General features: G+C 43.5%; 1 protein-coding gene across 6 annotated transcripts in view; it reads right to left on the reverse strand.

The window, feature by feature from the left end:
* CCDC17 (coiled-coil domain containing 17) overlaps positions 1-18,064 on the reverse strand; it is a 432,057-nt gene that overhangs the window by 89,089 nt on the left and 324,904 nt on the right. For all 6 annotated transcript variants that reach the window (XM_033915898.1, XM_033915896.1, XM_033915895.1 and 3 more), the window contains 2 exons: positions 16,909-17,019; positions 15,795-15,949 (listed from right to left, as the gene is read on the reverse strand). In XM_033915898.1, the coding sequence (XP_033771789.1) occupies positions 15,795-15,949; positions 16,909-17,019 (266 nt within the window). The remainder of the gene's footprint in view (positions 1-15,794; positions 15,950-16,908; positions 17,020-18,064) is intronic.

Consider the following 18,064-nt stretch of genomic DNA (forward strand, 5'->3'; position numbering starts at 1 on the left):
TAATCATTGGAACATGCGAATAAAGTCTACTTTTAATCTTCTCACTGGATAGCGTTCTGTTTGTCTTCCACTTTGGATTTTACCAGTTGAATGCCTTATTTCTTTTTTGGTTTACATATTATTTACAGATGTTGTGCTCATAGAAAAAGAAATGCTGTGCCACCTCTCCCCCCACCCCGATGAGGGATGCCCACCTGCCTCCCAAACCTCCCAACCTCCTCCATACCAGGAAATTAGGTTGACAGCAGGAGGGATGCCCAGTCCCTCTTGCTGCTCAGGCCTGTCACTCCAAAATGGTGGGCCTTCCCCTTCCTGATGAATCCTGGGCTGCATAGGGAGGGACCTAAGGCCCGGATTGGCTCAGATACCTAAGATCCCTCCCAGGGGAGGGGCCTTAGGCATCTGAGCCAATCCGGGCCTTAGGCTCCTCCCTCTTTATCCCAGGACCAGATGGTATACATCCCAGAGTACTGACAGAATTGAAAACTGAACTTGCAGAGCTATTGTTAGTTATTTGTAATTTATCTTTAAAATTCAGCATGGTACTAGAATACTGCAGGGTAGCCAATGTAACACCAATTTTTAAAAAGGGCTCCAAAAGTGCTGGGCAAAATGGTAGAGTTTATTATAAAGAACAAAATTACAGATCATATACATAAGCATGGATTAATGAGATAAAGCCAACTTGGATTTAGTCAAAGGAAATCTTGTCTCAACAATCCACTACAGTGTTCCCCCGGTCATTCGCTGTCGGCAGTTCGTGGTTCCGGTCATTCGTGGTATTTTCCAACTGCAAACCGCTGACCAGGAGAGGGAAGCTGGAGCGCCGGAGAGTGAAGGAAATCACTCACTGTATGCTCTGACCGCCTCTTCCTGTACTAAAGTTGGGCCTCACCAATCAGGAGCTGCTTTGACACGCAGTTCCTGATTGGTAAAGCCCGACTTTAGTGCAGGAAGAGGCAGTCGGAGCATACAGCGAGTGATTTCCTTCACTCACCGGTGCTCCGGCTGTTCTCTCCTGCCTCTCCCGCTGCCCTCTCCAGTCTCCCCCACGAAAAACCGTATTCGCGGTTTTTCAAGATTCACGGGGGTTCCTGGAACGGTCCCCTGCGAATATTGGAGGAGTACTGCATATTTCTTTGAAGGTTTGAATAAACATGTGGATAGAGATGAGCTGACTGATAATTGGGTATCTGGATTTTCAAAAGGCATTAGACAAATATGAAACTGAACAAAGATAAAAACCATATTTTTATTGTTAAGTCCACCTAGGATCTTAGTGATGAGATTCCATCGGTATTGCATAATATCCCACTGAAACTGCAATTGAGAATTCTGGGGATTAAATGTATTTATTTGTTCATTTTTTTAGCCCGTCCTCCCAAGACCCCAGAACGGGTTACAATAAAATAAAAATAAAAGTAAAAATTAGGTACTTGGAAATTCCCTAACTGTCCCGAAGGCTCACAATCTAAAGTACCTGAGAAAACAAATTATTAAATAATAAAGATATATTGTTAATACAGGGCTTTTTTTTCTTGACCCAAATGCATGGAATTTGTTCATAGTGCTATGTTTATGTTATGTTTAATATTATTTGTTATACCGCCTATACCATATTACAGACCTCAGCGGTTTCCATTCCAAGTTACATTAAATATCTAAGAAAAATCAATTCCCAAAGAGAGATGAAGAAAAAAAAAAGTGTACTGTAGATAAAGATAAAGAAACTACATCAAGGTACAACTAAGAAGCAGCAAACTAAAGAAAGAACAAAAATGAGGCCATCTCACAAAAGAAAGGTATAATAAAGCAAATCAAATCCCATTTAGGCTCCACAGTCTCATCCAAATTGGTTGCCCAATGCTTGTAAACATCTGACATGCTTGTAGGCATCTGACATGGGAAACACAGGTACAAGCTTTAACTGAAAAAATTAGGACAAATTCGTTACTGCTGTGATAGCGAACACTTTCGGCTATTGGTTTAATCACTTGTATTGTTCCAATAGATTACTGTAATGTTCTTTATATTAGTTGAACAGTAAGTATAAACAAAAAATTACAGACCATCCAGAATGTTGCTGCCAGGCTTATCTTTTTTCAGAAACAAGATATAATAAGGTGATGCTTATGTATCTACGGTAATCTAATCTGAATTTCTATATTGCATTTATCCAGTACAAGTTCAAGGTTATTTACAAGCTAAGAGGCCGATATAGTGATATGGGGAATTATAGTTACATTATCTTATTAAGTAAAGGTTACATAATTGCAGAGAGATATCATATTACAGGTTCAAATCAATTCACAGTTAAGCCCATAAAGGAAATGGGGAATTACAATTACATTATCATAGAAGACTACTTTACACAATTACAAGGAGATGTCAGGTACAGATTCACAGATGATTTAGGATTATATGGAAATATTAAAAAAATTAGGTATTAAAATGTTTGAGCAAAAGTAATTTAGTTCAATAAAGACCTCCAGGGTCAGTGGACTTGTTTGTCTGAAATGTATTGCTAGGTCCATTATTGAGATGAAGATAGGCATAGTTAAGTTAATGGTTGTCATTTTTAGTTTAGAGGGGAGCTGGAGTTGATGGATTGTAAGGATTTATCAAACAGAGAGATTAGATTCTTACCTTGATAATACAGTATCTTTTCCAGTAGATAGGGATGGTAACCATACGGTTGTCCATCTGTGCTCACAAGTATATTGCAGAAGATGTCAATCACAGCTTTTCAACTCCTCCTCCTTCTCCACAGTCTCTGCTGTCCCCTTCAGTTCATAACAAAGCTGGTGAGAGTCCTACAGAAGAAGACAGGAGAAAGAGGAATAGGGGGAATTCCCTGAAAACAGGACTCTGATCTTCTCAGATAAAATTAAAACAATGAGGAAACAGTAATGTAGTTAACACATTAAAAAGCCTCTCAGGAATAATACATTCAATAAAATACAAGTCAAGCAAGAAATATGAACAGTCTGAACATTTATGGAGCTGAAACATCCCTCCCTTGTAATCCTAAATACAATCTCTTCCTAATCCAATAGGCTGACTGACAGTGAAATCTTAGCTATGGAGTTGACCATTAAGTTTGAGTGAGAAAACAAGCGCATAAGATAAATTGCTGGGCGGGGGTTTCAGCATACTATCCATATCTACTTGAAAAGATATTATCAAGGTGAGAACCTAATCTCTTTTTCCAGTGCAAAAGGGATGACATGCTGAACCATAAAGACGTACCTAAGCAGTTCCTAAACTCTGTGGTGGGATAGATGAGCCTGCTCATAGTATTGAGAACCTGAAATTGGCATCCTCTTGTGCCGCTACATCCACCCTGTAGAATTTGATGGGAGGACATGTTGCTGATTTACAATTGCCTCAGGTAGAATTGCCTGAGACTCAGACCAAGAGGAGGCCACTCCTCTTGTCGAATTCACCTTCAATGAGACAGGCAGTTGTTTGCCACACAGATGTGGCAGAGGAGATCGCTCTATGAATCCATTTGGAGATGGTGGCCTTGGAAGTTGGTCTGTCTCATCTTGCTTAATTAATTAACACAAAAAGATGATCCAAGAGACAAAACTCTTGAGTGACCTCTAGGTAATGCAAGAGAACTCCCTGACATCCAAAACCTTTCAAGTCCTTCTTTTTCTTCTTGGACCCTGTGGGATGAAATGCTGGCAGTCTAACTTCTTGGTTGACATGAAATGCTGAGACAACTTTTAGTAAGAAGGAGGGGACCGTACACAAGGTTATCCCGCTTCCATGAGCCTGAGAACAGCTCCCTGAACAGCCTGCAATTCTGAGACTTTTCTGGCAGAAGTAATTGCTACCAGGAAGACTGCTTTGATCAATAAATCCATGAGAGAGGCTTCCTGTAATGTCTCAAACAGAGCCCTGCTGAGTCCTTCTAAGACTATATTGAGATTCCAGGATGGAAACGGATCTTGCATCGGCAGCCTTAGTCTCAGGGCACCTTTCAAAAATCTAACTATGTCTGGATGGGTCACTAATGAAGCTCTCTTCTCTTGGCCCCAGAAGCATGACAGTCATGCTACTTGAACCTTAAGGAACACCACTGACAATCCCTTGTCAAGGTCCTCTTGGAAAAACGCCAGTACTGACAAGATTGGGGCTTTGCTCAGCTCTATCTTTTCTCTGCTGCACCAGTGCTTAAATGTCTCCCATGCCATAGCATATGCTGAAATTGTCATTGGCTTTTTGGCTCTAAGGAGATTAGTAATGGATACTTCTGAATATCCTTTCTGGACTAACATTGTACACTTAAGAGCCATGCTGTATGACCAAAGCATCCCGGATCTTCTAGGGCAGTGGTCGGCAAACCGCAGCTCTTTAGCCACTTGAGTGCGGCTCGTGGCTCAGCTAGCTAGAGCAGAGGGTTCCCAACCTGCTTCCCTTCCCCGTAAGGAGGATGCTGAAGTGCCGAGCCAACCAACTTTTGCCACTCGACGTCAATTTTGATGTTGGAGAGGAAATTCTGGGCCAGCCAATAACTGCCTGGCTGGCCCGGAACTTCCTCTCTGCCATTAAAATTGACGTTGGGTGGCAAAAGTTGGTTGACCCGGTGCTTCAGCATCCTCTTTAAGGGGAAGGGAAGCAGGGAGAGCTCAGAACTCAGCAGTGGCCTGTTCCCTAATGGCGGTGGCTTGGGGGAGGGCAGGGAGAAAGAAAGAAAGAAGGGGGGGCTGGGAGACAGAAAGAAAGAAGGGAAATAGGAGACAGAAAGAGAGGGAGACAGACAGAAAGGGGGCATGCATGGAGAGAGATAGACAGATAGAAAGGTGGCATGGAGAGAGAAAGAAAGAAGGGGAAGGGTGAAAGAAAGAAAAAGTTGGGGGAGGGAATGAGGTCTGGAGGAGAGGAAGCATACAGGAGGCTGAAAGAAGGGAAGAAATATTGGATGCACAGTCAGAAGAATAAAGTGCAATCAGAGATTGATGAAATTACCAGACAACAAAGGTAGGAAAAATGATTTTATTTTCAATTTAATGATCAAAATGTGTCAGTTTTGAGAATTTATATCTGCTGTCTATATTTTGCATTATGGCCCCCTTTTACTAAACCGCAATAGCGGTTTTTAGCGCAGGGAGCCTATGAGCATCGAGAGCAGCGCAGGGCATTCAGTGCAGCTCCCTGGGCTAAAAACTGCTATCGCGGTTTAGTAAAAAGGGAGAGGGTATATTTGTCTATTTTTGTATAGTTGTTACTGAAGTGACATTGCATAAAGTCATCTACCTTGACCTCTTTGAAAACCTGTGGAAAAAAAAAAAATATATATATATATAAATGATAATTAACATTTTCGCTGCGTACAGTGTGCTTTGTGTTTTTTTAAATTTTATTGTTGGTAGATCATTTTGTCTTGGCCATGAAGGTAAGGGGAGGGAGGGGAGCTGCTGAAAGACATCTAGTAATCCTTGCAGGCTTGACTATGCAGGGAATTATTTTTGTAAAATCATGTTTTGTTATGTGACTGGCATTATTTAGACTTTAATTTCTATGAATGAATAGAATGAAAATGATATAAATTACTTGCTTGTTTTTATGTGCATGCACTGAAAGGAAGTGGAGAGAGAGTGGGCTGATGACGCTGAAGGGAAATGGGGAAGAGAGAGTGGGAAGAAGACGCTGATTTATAAACTGACAATTAGAATATTGTTTCTTTTTATACTTTAATATAATAAGTTCAGTATAAAATTCTTCGAGGCTTGTGTGGATGGGATCAGATGGTTTGCGGGGACGGAATGGAGACGGAGACAAATATTTTCCCCGTGTCATTCTCTAGGCTCTGCCACGAATCAATTTCGACTACATGAAGGCGAGAGGGGTGTCAGTCGGGTTGACGTAGCCGTTGTAGTGCCAGCGGGCGTGGGGTATAGCTCTCAAAAGAAATCTTAATCGTTATACTGCTGACTTTTGGCTCTTTTGACTAATGAGTTCTAGGGCAATCAGCCCCTGTGAGAGCAAGTCTGGACGCACTTGGAGTCTGAGACTTTGCTCCTTTAGGAGATGTAATACTATGGGCACCTGGGCCAATCTGATGCTTCTAGAACTACCATTCCTGGATGAATTGCTATTCAGCAGACCACCTGGCCTATTATGGGCCAGGGTGGAAACATACAGCAGCCCAGTCTCTGGCCCTGCACTTCCTAGTTCACATCTTCGGTTGAAGAACTGAATTGTTTTTTTGTTCTTTGCAGTCGCCATAAGGTTGAAACTTGGATAAGCCCATCGTTCCAGGCCACTGCGAGATGCTTTCAGGGACAACGACCACTCTCCCAGGTCTATTGTCTGTCTGCCGAGATAATCTGCTTGAACGTTGTCCACCCTGGCCACATGTGCTGCAGATTGCCTACAGGTAAGTTTCTGCCAAAAAGAACAATGCTTTTGTCTTCTACTGGAGCGAAGCGCTGCTGGTACTTACCTGCCTGTTGACATATGCCACTGCAGTGGCATTGTCGGAGAAGATTCTGACTGATTTGCCCTTTAGCAAGGACTGCAGTCATTGCAGTGTGAGACGAATGGCTTGCAATTCCAGCCTATTGATCAGAAAAAAGAAGGGGGAGGCACTCTAGCTCCTGACCAAGTCGAGGAAACGAGCAAGTGTGAGGGCCTAGAACCCTGAATTCCACAAATCTTCAGTAGGCTGGCTGTACAGGTCCCCGAAGTATACACCTGCCAGCTGCAGACTGAAACATTTGCTCCTTTCCATGCAGGCAAAGCAGTCCCTTCAAACTGGGATCTCTGACACCTTGAAAAAATTCACAGACAAGCTGAAAAGCAAAATAACACTGCAAAACAATAAAGAAATAACAGCAGATTAAAGATACACCTTCATGATCGCTTGCAAAAGGAAGAACTGAAAGGAGCAGCAGAGACTATGGAGAAGGAGGAGTTGAAAAGCTATGATTGACATCTTTTGTAATATGCTCACAAGCATAGGTGGACAACCCTATGGTTCAGCATACCATCTTTACTGCACTGGAATGTTGAGGTAGTTTTTCTGCCCTTATGGTTGTGGGAAGGCCATTCCAGGTTCTTGTGGCTACATAATTGAAAAGGTGTTGAATATTTGCTTGTATTTCATCACCCTAGCCAACCATTTAAGCATCCTCTGCTGTAACCTCTACCCTGGCATCCTGTTTGTCTGTCTTGATTAGATTGTGAGCTCATCTAAGCAGGGACTGTCTCCTTTGTGACTATGTACAGCACTGCATACATCTGGTAGCACTCTAGAAATAATAAATATTGTTTGAAACAAATGTGCCTCTTGTCTAGTTAACAATAATTCCTATTTGTAGCAAGAAAGATAATGACTCTCTATGGTACAGAAAGAGTGATAGGTTTTGGGTGAGGTCTTGGAAGCTGTAGCCTTCTATGCAGAGGATATGGTTTATGATCAATTTTAAAAATCATGGTAATCCATGGGTGTTCTTTGGCCATCTACAGCAAGGGAATCTAGGAACGCAATTTCCCTGTCACTGGAATCTTTTTCATGAATTATGACTGCAGCAAATACTCCCTTTTATTAACAGTGTGTATATATAGATCATGTTCTCATCGTGATGGGATGACTTAGCACACCATGAAGTCTTTTGCATTCTCTGAGGCCAGATAAAGCTGTAGAGATCTCGATTTATAAGACATGGGAAACCCTTGAAACCTCTAGAGCAGTGTATCGCAAATTGTGTGTCTCCTGAGATTCCAAGTGTGCCGTGGCACACTGAGGAGGAAGAGAAGTGCCGGCTGGCTGACTTGCCTCTCACTGCGAGAGGCACCTCCTGTAGAGCCAGAGGTTTACGTGCCGGTGCTGCATGTCTACCGGCAGCATCTTCCTGCTGCCATCACGTATCTCTCAGGGCTGCCTTCCACGTCTTCTCTCTGCACCTCCTTGCTGCCGTCACGTATCCTGCCTTCCGTGTCTTCTCTCTGCACCCCCTCCTGCTGCCTTCCGCATCCTCTCTCTACATCCCCTGCTGCCATCGCATATCCTGCCTTCTGTGTCTTGTCTCTGCACCCCCCCCCGGCAACAGCGCCTGGCCTAGCAAAGGGCCCGAGCCTGCCTGATGAAACCACGTCAAAATTAATCCTAGCAGCAGCTGTGTGGCCAAGTTAAAGTACACAAGAGCTGCCACAAGAGACAGAAGAAATACTGCTGGACAGGGGATGAGGGAAAGGGAAGGGATAAGGAAGAAGGGGTAGAGATGTTGCTGAACCTAGCAGAAGGGGAGGGAAAGGAAAGATGCTACACATTGGAGGGGAGGGTGAGATGGTGTATGGAGAGTGAGCATATTAGCTGTGATGGGGTTGGGGGAGGGAAGGAAGGAAAATTGTTACAGGAGGAGTGAGAGTGATGAGAGAGGGAGAAATGGAGATGGGATGGAGGAGAGGGAGAAATGATGCATGGGTTGGGGAGTGGGTGGGAAGGAAGGATGTAATTTGAGGGAAGAGGCAAGGAGAGAAAGTGTGCAGGAGGCAGAAAGGGTTGGACTCATGGAGAGAGCAAGATGGATAGGGAGGACATAAAGGGGGGAAGGAGAAATGTCACAGGGGAAAGGAGGAGAGGGTGGAGAGTGATAAGTTGGACTCATGGAGGGAGAGAGAGAGAGATGTTAGTAAGGGGAAGGAAGGAGGACTGGAGGAGAAGCAGCATGCAGGATGAAGAGAGAAATAAATGTTGGACTGGTGGCAAGGAGGGAGAAATGTTGGACTGGGAGGGAGGCCAGAAAGGGAGTTGGACTACAGGGGGCAGAAAGGAGGATGGGAGAGAAAAATGCTACACTTGGGAGGGGGAGAGATGACTAAAGGAAGGGAGAGATACCAGACCAGGGAATAGAAGGGAAGGAGGGGAGTCTGGTAGCGCTATAGAAATAATAATAATAGTAGTAGAGAGAGATGTCAGATAATGGGAAGGAGAGGAGAAAGATGCCAATCCGGGAAGGGAGAAAGGAAGGAGAGAGATGTCAGACCACTGAGAAGAGGGAGGGAAGGAGAGAGATATTGGACTACTGGGGGGAAAGGAGGGAAAAACAGAGATGTCAGGCCATGGAAAGGGGGAGGGAAGGAAAGAGAGAGAGGAAGGGAAGGGAAGACATGGAAAAGTAGATTTTGAGAAGAAAGCAGAAAAATGGAAATATTGAATGTTAAGTTAATGCCAAAGATGGCTGCAAGGCAGAAAGTGAAGACAGAAAGAAAAAAAGTCAATGGATAAGAAGGCCCTGGAAACAGTTAAAAGCATAGAAAAATAAAGTCACCAGACAACAAAGGTAGGGAAAATGATTTTATTTTCAATATAGTGATTAAAATGTATCAGTTTTGAGAATTTATATTTGCTGTGTATATTGTGTGTATATGAAAAATGAATGGAAAAAAATTGCATTACAATTAGTAAAGGGGGCGGGATCTGGGGAAGAGCTTGGGTGGATCTAGGGTGGAGTTTGGGGGTACTCAGTTGATATTTGTTAGACTTCCCTGCTGGCACGTCCTACTGGCATTTCAGAGCCTGTCTGGAGGGCCTTTGCGCATGCGTGGATGATGTCACACATGCACATGATGTCATCATGGCGACGTCCGCGCACTTCTGGGTGCCTCGAGCTGTGGCCACTACCTTTAGTGTGCCCGGCTCGAGAAAGTTTGAGAGAGACTGCTCTAGAGATTCAACCCCAGTCTTATGTAAAAGATTGCCAGGCCATTCTCAGGAATAATTTGTTAAATAAGAAAGATCAAATTGTGCATTAGCCTGACTAAAAATGTCATGTTGGACATAAGGACAGCCCGACATTCCTCTCCTAGGATTATTCCCATACCTTTGGTTTGTTCCTTTTCTTTTAAATTTTATCGTTCTACCCCTTTTTCCTTTCGTTCAAATTTGTCTGTCTCATTAAACTTTCCCCAGTTATGTTTATATTTATTAATCTAGTTGTTTTAATTGACTGATGTACACCTCCTAGATGCCTGATTAGGCAGTATCATAAATTTTTAGATTAACTTGATAAAGTATGTGGTTACCATGTTAGTCCACTTTAAAAGTAACAAACAGAAATAAAACGAAGAGAAGAGAAGGTGATCTTTTTATTGGATACATTTTTGAAAAGTTTTCAAAGGCAGAGCCTTTTTCTTCAGGTGTGGTAGGAGCAAAATCTATACCGTGCAACATGATAAGCATCTCAATGACAGTTTTGAGGGGGAGGGAGGAGGGAAAGTAGTGGGATGGGGGAATAGGAGGGGAACCTGAAGTTGTGCTATCCTGGATGGGAAATTTGGTTGGTTTGAAGCACAATTGGGGATCATTTATTTGCATACAGTGGCTCTAACCCATGCTTAGAGCTCCAGGGCACACTAGCTTGTTATTAAGGTTATTTCTAATGTTATAACGTGGAAGGTTTATGGAGTAAATTCTCCAATTAAGTGCAAGGAGCTGCGCTGTGATGGCGTGGGGGTTGGCTTAGTCACATGGAGCCTGGTGAGAGAATGGCTTAGGATGTGGTCAGCAATATTAATAAATAAAATCATAGGAGAGGACGCAACATCCTAGTGGGGATTAGAAACTGACTGTGGTAAAGGAAAGAGACAACAAAGTAGCAAAGTGGTGCGTCCTTACCTGGAGTACTGCGTACAGCACTGGTTGCCGTACTTGAAGAAGGACACGGTACTACTCGAAAGGGTCCAGAGAAGAGCGACCAAGATGGTTAAGAGATGCCGTACAGCGAAAGATTAGAGAAACTGGACCTCTTCTCCCTCAAACAGAGAAGATTGAGAGGGGACATGATCGAAACATTCAAGGTGCTGAAGGGAATAGACTTAGTAGATAAGGACAGGTTGTTCACCCTCTCCAAGGTAGGGAGAACGAGAGGGCACTCTCTAAAGTTGAAAGGGGATAGATTCCGTATGAACATAAGGAAGTTCTTCTTCACCCAGAGAGTAGTAGAAAACTGGAACGCTCTTTTGGAGTCTGTCATACGGGAAAAGACTCTCCAGGAATTCAAGACAAAGTTAGAGAAGTTCCTGCTGAACAAGAACGTGCACTGGTAGGGCATTGGTCTTTGACCAGAAGGCCACCGTGTGAGCGGACTGGACTTCTGGGCATGATGGACCACTGGTCTGACCCAGCAGCGGCAGTTCTTATGATTTCTCAGGGCCTCTGGGAACTAATGGATTTTATGATCATATTAATAAATGACCCAGAAAAGGGGGCAAGTGAATTACATTTGAAGATGAGAGGAAGAAGCCTGGTAAGACTGAGGAATTGGTCATCTAAATGGTTGATGAAATTTAATGTGAAGAAGGGTAAACTGAGCAATATTGGGAAAAATAATCCCCACTAAATAGGAGCAGGTATACAGGAAAAGGCTCCTGAGACAATACATTGAAATTCTCAGTTCAAGTGCAGAATGATCCAGAAATGGAAACATGATGGCAGAGAAAGGCCAAATAGCCCATCTAGTCTGCCATTATCTCCATTAAGGACAGAGAAGATGTGCAGTTCTGTTCTCCCCAACGAAGCCTACTTCGAACTGGGTGACTATGAGGTCCTCTGCCTTTGTTAGCAGTGTTTTAAGCTCTGACTTCTTAAGCAGGAAGAAACTGCAGCAAAATGTGGCTTATTCTGTGATATACGTTAAAGTCTGTAAATGCAAAGCAGCTGGAGTGAGCAGATATGGTCCTTGCTTATTTCGTGGAAATGGCACCACAGCAGCTTCTCTATCCTCCAAAGCAGAAGACTCTCAAAAACAGGCTGGGCCACGTGAACTAGCCGCATCTCACGTACCTTCTTTTCCTAAGAGTAACATTCCTATAGTTGCTCTACTCCACTCTTTGCCATTGGGTGTAGCAGATAAATATATCACTCTGAAAGAAAGGCTTCCCACTGAGACCAGAGTCTTAGCCTCCTGGAGTGGATTTGATGCCATATTCTCATGTAAGAGCTAGACACTGTTGAATATCACAGCTCTTAGACCTTTCTGAACAGCAATCACCAAGCTTGGGTAAAATCCCTGGTGCCTTGCAAAAAAGGGTGGTCACTGTTACTGTACTTTCTGGTATAGCTGGGGATTTCAATGAGACCTAGCCAACAGTATTATAGGAAATTTCAACACACTTGGACACCTCTTGAAATTTAACATCACAAGACACTGCATTAGGGAGGGTCCAATACTTCCGTCATTGTTCATCTTTTATTGAGGAAAGGCTCAAGTGGCTAGGGCTCTTCAGCTTGGAGAAGAAATGGCTCAAGGGGGATAAGATAACGGTCTATAAAATACTGAGTGGAGCAGAAAGGGTAGATGTTCACTCTTTCCAAAAATACTAGGACTAGGGGACATGCGATGAAACTATTAAGTAGTAGATTTAAAACAAACTGGTGAAAATATTTCTTCACACAATGTGTAATTAAACTCTGGAATTTGTTGCCGGAGAATGTAGTGAAATCAGTTGGGTTAGCAGGGTTTTAAAAGGTTTGGCTCATTTTCTAAAACAGAAGTCCATAGGCCATTATTGAGATGGATTGGGGAAATCCACTGCTTATTCCTAGTACAAACAGCATCAAATCTGTTCTACTACTTGGGATCTAGCTAGGTACTTGGATCCTGGGTTGGCCACTGTTGGAAACAGGATACTGGGCTTGATGGACCTTCGGTCTGTCCCAGTATGAAAATTCTGGAATAATAGAAAGCCTAGAGCAGGGGTGTCAAACTCAGTCACATAAAAGGCTGAAATCTAAAATACATGCTAAGTCGCGGGCCAAATTTTTTATTGAGAATTGAGCCACTGACTGTGCTGAGCTGGAGGCCTGTGTCTCTGAGACTCCATACCTGTGTAGTTGTTACTGGCAGCAGGTGCAGGATCGGGACTTTGACACGGTTGTGCCTAGTGCTGGATCTCGGTAGGGAAGGGGTATGCAGAAGCAACGTAGCTCACTGTTTGCGACTGGATCCTTCTGCCTGTGGTGCGGAGCGCCCTGCTCAAACCTAGCTTTTACACTGGGACTGGGTCTTTCTGCCTGCAAATGGGTACCGAGGCAGCACGGTGAGGCGTTTGGATGTGGCAGTCACCGTGGGCCACATAAAATGGCCAGGTGAGCCGGGTTCAGCCCATGGGCTTTGTGTTTGACATGTGTGGCCTAGAGAGACATTTGCACAATTAAGATGACCATCAGGTCAAAAGGGCGAATAATGGGCCATGTTTAATGGGATGCATTCTACAGTAAATCTAGAACATCACTTACTCATGCCACATAAGAGTATTAATCTCCACCAAACAACTTATTTTGAAATCATGTAACCTAATGAAGATCTTACCAAGAACTACCGTACTGTTGACTCTAAAGAGAAATATGGACCTGGTCAAAGTACTGAAGTAAAAGTAAAAATAAATGTATTTTTCAATACTTACTGTAAGTAAAAAGCACTGTGAAAACACGAAACAATGTACTTAAGTAAAAGTTAAAAAGTTATTGCATAGTATAACAAGTAAAAGTATGATAATTGCAATGAGAATGCAACTCTTGTTAAAAATTTTATCCCAACAACTTTATTGCCTACAATTACATCCACTTTGCTTTTAAAAATATGTTCAACAGCTATACTGGCAGAACATAGATTGCTCTGCCTGATCAAATCAAGCCAGGCTGCAATAGGACTGATGTCTTTTGACTGGGGTTGGGAATCTGTCTGAAACACTCGACTTCCGTCTAGTAAAGAATCATTTCTTCTCATTGTCAATATCATCTACATTAGAAGCAGTGCGGTCTAATTCATTCTTTGCATCCTCATCTGCATTATCGTCAACACACAGTCCAAGTACAGAGAAGGCTTTGACAAAGTTGCAATCATTGTCTGTTCTGACAATTTCAGGAAGCTCTAGGGAGCTGGGGTAAGACTACAAAAGAACATACCAGCCCTGTAGACTGGGAGATGGATGGGCCAGAAGATCTTTGTCTGCCTTCAGTTTCCAGTGTAGGACTAGCAGGGAGCTCACTACACACACAAGGGGTACTTTTCCAAGCACTTATTTCTGCATCCAAGGCTTATAACATTTCCCAGGGGACTCCACACAGCCAGTGTGCATTCAAGTGCTCCAAGCAGAGCTACGAGACATGTGCCTGTTGCGTGGAAAATGCAGCTCTGTGCAGGAGCTTTGGGGAGGCAATCTGATTCAGATACACATTCCCAGCCTTGGCACCCTCATAGTGAAGACATCTCTCAAGCTGAAGAATTGACGAGTTGCCTGTTACATAGGTGGTTGGAGAGTCTCCAGTGAATCTCTTATTTGTACCCTTCTCCTCTACTGCCAACTTCAGAATACATTCTTTCTGTCTTGCTGCACCATATACCTGAACAGGCTGCCTGAGTCAGTACATCAAGCTCCGTCCAGGCTAAAAGCCCACTTTTTCAAGGTTGCTTTTAACTCCTAACCCCCAACTTGTTCTGTTTTCCTGTTTGATTAGATTGTAAGCTCTTACAATCTCTTGACTGTTTTTTGGCTTTTTTTTTAAGGTTGGAAAACAACTTTTATACAAAAATTGAAATTCCATAAACACTTTTTTTTAGATTTTGTTCTAGCAGTTGTGGTAGGAATTGGGAGTTGTGACTTTTCTATACCGTTCTCCCAGGGGAGCTCAGGACAGTTTACATGGGTTTATTCAAGTACTCAAAGCATTTTTCTATCTAATGTCATTGGGGCAAGGGGGGGGATTAAGTGACTTGCCCAGGGTCACAAGGAGCAGCGTAGGTTTGAACTCACAACCCCAGGGTGCTGAGGCTGTAGTTTTAACCACTGCACCACACACTTTTAACATCTAGCAGTGCTATAGAAATGATAAGCAGCAGTAGTAGAGGTGGATTTGTGGGGCTACTGAAAACATTTGGTTTTTTAGTAGATTCCTCTTCCACGGTCGTATGTCACCACCCAGTTCTGGTAAAGACAAACTCCATAGCACATGGTGAGGAATACTGAAACTCAGCTCAGCTAACAATAATACCCAGTCCAGTGATAAAGCTTACAGGCTTTTTTCCTCTTTTGGACACACAGTTCTCGCTGTCATATGAATCTCTTCAACCAGTCCCATACCACTGGGTTCCTCACTGTATGGTCCTGGGGAAAAGGCTTCCTTGGTCCCAGTTGAATTGGTGACTGCTCCTGCACCACTTTCAGCACTCCTTAAGGTAACGCCTGCAGCTCCTTTCCCAGATTAGAGCTCGCTCTTCATTTGGGCTAGGAACTAGGGGTCTGTCACTCATCCCCTTCCTTAGATAGGGGGGGTACCGAGGGTCCTGCTTTAATAAACTTTAACCACTATGCCCTGCTGGCTGGTAGAAGAAAGATGAAGGAAAGAAACATTCCTTCCAAAATTGAGGTCTTAAATAATAATCTAAGGAAACCTGCAGTGGGGAACTGGGTTCAATTCTCTCTGGGCACAGAAAAGAGGTGTATCAAGTCCCCCTTTCCCCTAATTCCTTCCCCTGGCATATCCCACCTGGGTACCCAGCAGGAAAACTCTAGGCAGTTCCAGGCCTGAAAGCAAGGGGTTCTTTGAGATGGTTAGGGCACATAATTTCTCTGCCAACTGGGTCCTAATGGGCTAAAGAGGAGGAGGATATGGATGGGGCAAGGAAAAGAGAGGGTAAGTGGAGGCACAGGGGGTGTTAAACCCAATACAAATGATCCCCCCTGGACAGAAAGGGAGATGGACTGCAGAAGGAGCATGTTCAATACTGGGGACAGTGAGCAGAGCCAGGGCTGGGGAGGGGGATCAGATGACCTCTCACCTTTGATTGCGATTTTTCTTGCTGGGTTGCTCCTGGACAGGGGGAGGATCAATACAGTCAGTGAAAAAGGGGGGAGAGAAATAAGGATTGGGAGGGGAGGGGTAGAGAGTTCCTTGAGATGACTGTTCCACTGGGGGGGCAATGCGACTGGAAATCTGTAACCAAGAAAGAAATGAGATCATGAGAAGGATGACATGGGAAAGAGGCAAGGATAAAAGAGGCTCTTTGCAAACGTTATCTACACACATAAAGGACAAGAATGATGCAAAATCCAGGTACAAGATCCTTTCTTTGAAATTCTATAAATGGCAAAGAGAAGCAGAAAAGGAAGCCTTTCTCTCTGTCAATGGTTGAAGTGTTTCATATTTGGTGGCAACTATTACCCTTCCAAAAAGCGAAATGTGCCTGGTCCCTAAAGGATCTTGTACCTGGATTCCACTGCAGTGCTAAATCTTCCAGTGCATTCTTTATTTCAATCATTTATAGCAAAAAAGGGGGTATCCAGATGGTACAATAGACAATTTTGGTTGTTCTGATAACAAACTATTGTCATCAATTGCTAACATTCACTTTTTCTATACATCTCTATCGAAGTTCTTCTCTCTCTGAGCAATCAAACTTGTGGTGGGCATATCATAATTATACAGACATTTCAAGTTCCTGTCTTGTATATTTTTATAATCATTTAAGTCCACCACCTCCTTACCTTTCCCTACTAAATCTTTATTTTTAATCCTTTAACCTATTTCTTAATAATAATAATACCCATAAATATCTTTTTTTAAAAACATTGTAAATCGTGTAAACAAAAACCTTCTAATTCTAATTGAAAGGCAACACTTATTTGTACCATCTGGATACCCCCCTTTTTTTGCTATAAATAATTTGAAACATGGAGTTGATGTTTTAAGGCTTTAATAATAACATCCAATGCGGTGCTGTGTAACATTTCAGTGCAGCGTGGCACCTCAGACACTGTCAACTAGCCCAGGATTGCACTGCAAGAAGCTCCTCATTCAGCATTAATGCAATTGATTGAAGTAAGCGTTGCGGTGCAGCCGTCTATAGGCACATCCCAACTGCTGATTCCGCATTGCCCTGGCCTTGCACTCACCAGAGCTGGGTACTTGTACATGGAGATGTTCCTGGGATCTGTCTCTGCCAACGACTGCATGTCGGCATCCCTTGCATTCACCACGCGGAGATAAAGTTCTGCTGTGCCAACCTGAAGAGAAAGTTGGCATCTGGTCATGGGTTCCAGGATGAAGCAGAGCCCTTCTTAGAGACCTAAATGTTACTGTAGCTGCCAAATGCCCTTCCGACCTGCTGACACGTGTGAGGAGGAGGAGTTTGGCGTTTGCTCACTGCATGCTATTGCAGCTTTAGGAATACTGTGAGGAGGGGACATGGGATTTGTACAGGTTTGAACTGTGAAGTCTAATGAGGCAAATGCTGGTATGAGCCAGTGGTTAGTGCTACAGAATGGGTTCTATTTTTATCCTGGTCCTCTGGTTTCCCTGTGTTTTGGCTATTGATCATTGGTGACATAAACCTTCACCTAGAAGACAACACCAACAAGGACACAACTGAGTTCAAAGACTTCCTCACTTCCTTAGGCTTCACTGCTCCCCCGCCCACCCCTACCCACGAAAAAGGGCACTCCATTGACATCATTAGTTTTCTTGACCTGACTGAGCACAAAACTTCTGCAGACATGACCCGTTGGGAACATGTCCCCTGGTCTGATCACCTCCTTGGCTCTTTCTGCCTCCCAGTCTTCATGTCAGCCCTTGATACCCCAACCCATGCCACAAACTTCATCTCCTACCGCAAAAAAATCTCAAGTGAATTATTCTGGTCCCAGTTTCTCAACAAACTCCCTCCTCTTCCCAATCACAGACTCAATCTGGCACAACTGGGTGACTATTTCCGAAACCACATACCGTGTCCTTGCCCCTCTAGCCACTAAACCCATCTCCTACTCTCATAAGGCTCCCTGGTATCTCCCATACCACAGAGAATTAAAACAGAAGTGTCGGGCCCTAGAACGGAAATGGAAAAAATCAAAATCCCCCCTAGACAAGCAATCCTGGAGAGAAAACATCAAATTCTACAACTCCGTGCTAAAAAAAGCTAGGAAGATTTACTATGGAGATAAAATCTCCAAGTCAAAAAACCAAAACAGTACACTGTTCAACATCTGGCGGAACCTAACTTCTAAAAACAACTCCGCCCCCTCCCATCTCCAAATGACCTAGCCAAATTCTTCA

The sequence above is a fragment of the Geotrypetes seraphini genome, chromosome 12, assembly GCF_902459505.1.
Source record: "Geotrypetes seraphini chromosome 12, aGeoSer1.1, whole genome shotgun sequence".
NCBI classification, from domain to species: domain Eukaryota; kingdom Metazoa; phylum Chordata; class Amphibia; order Gymnophiona; family Dermophiidae; genus Geotrypetes; species Geotrypetes seraphini.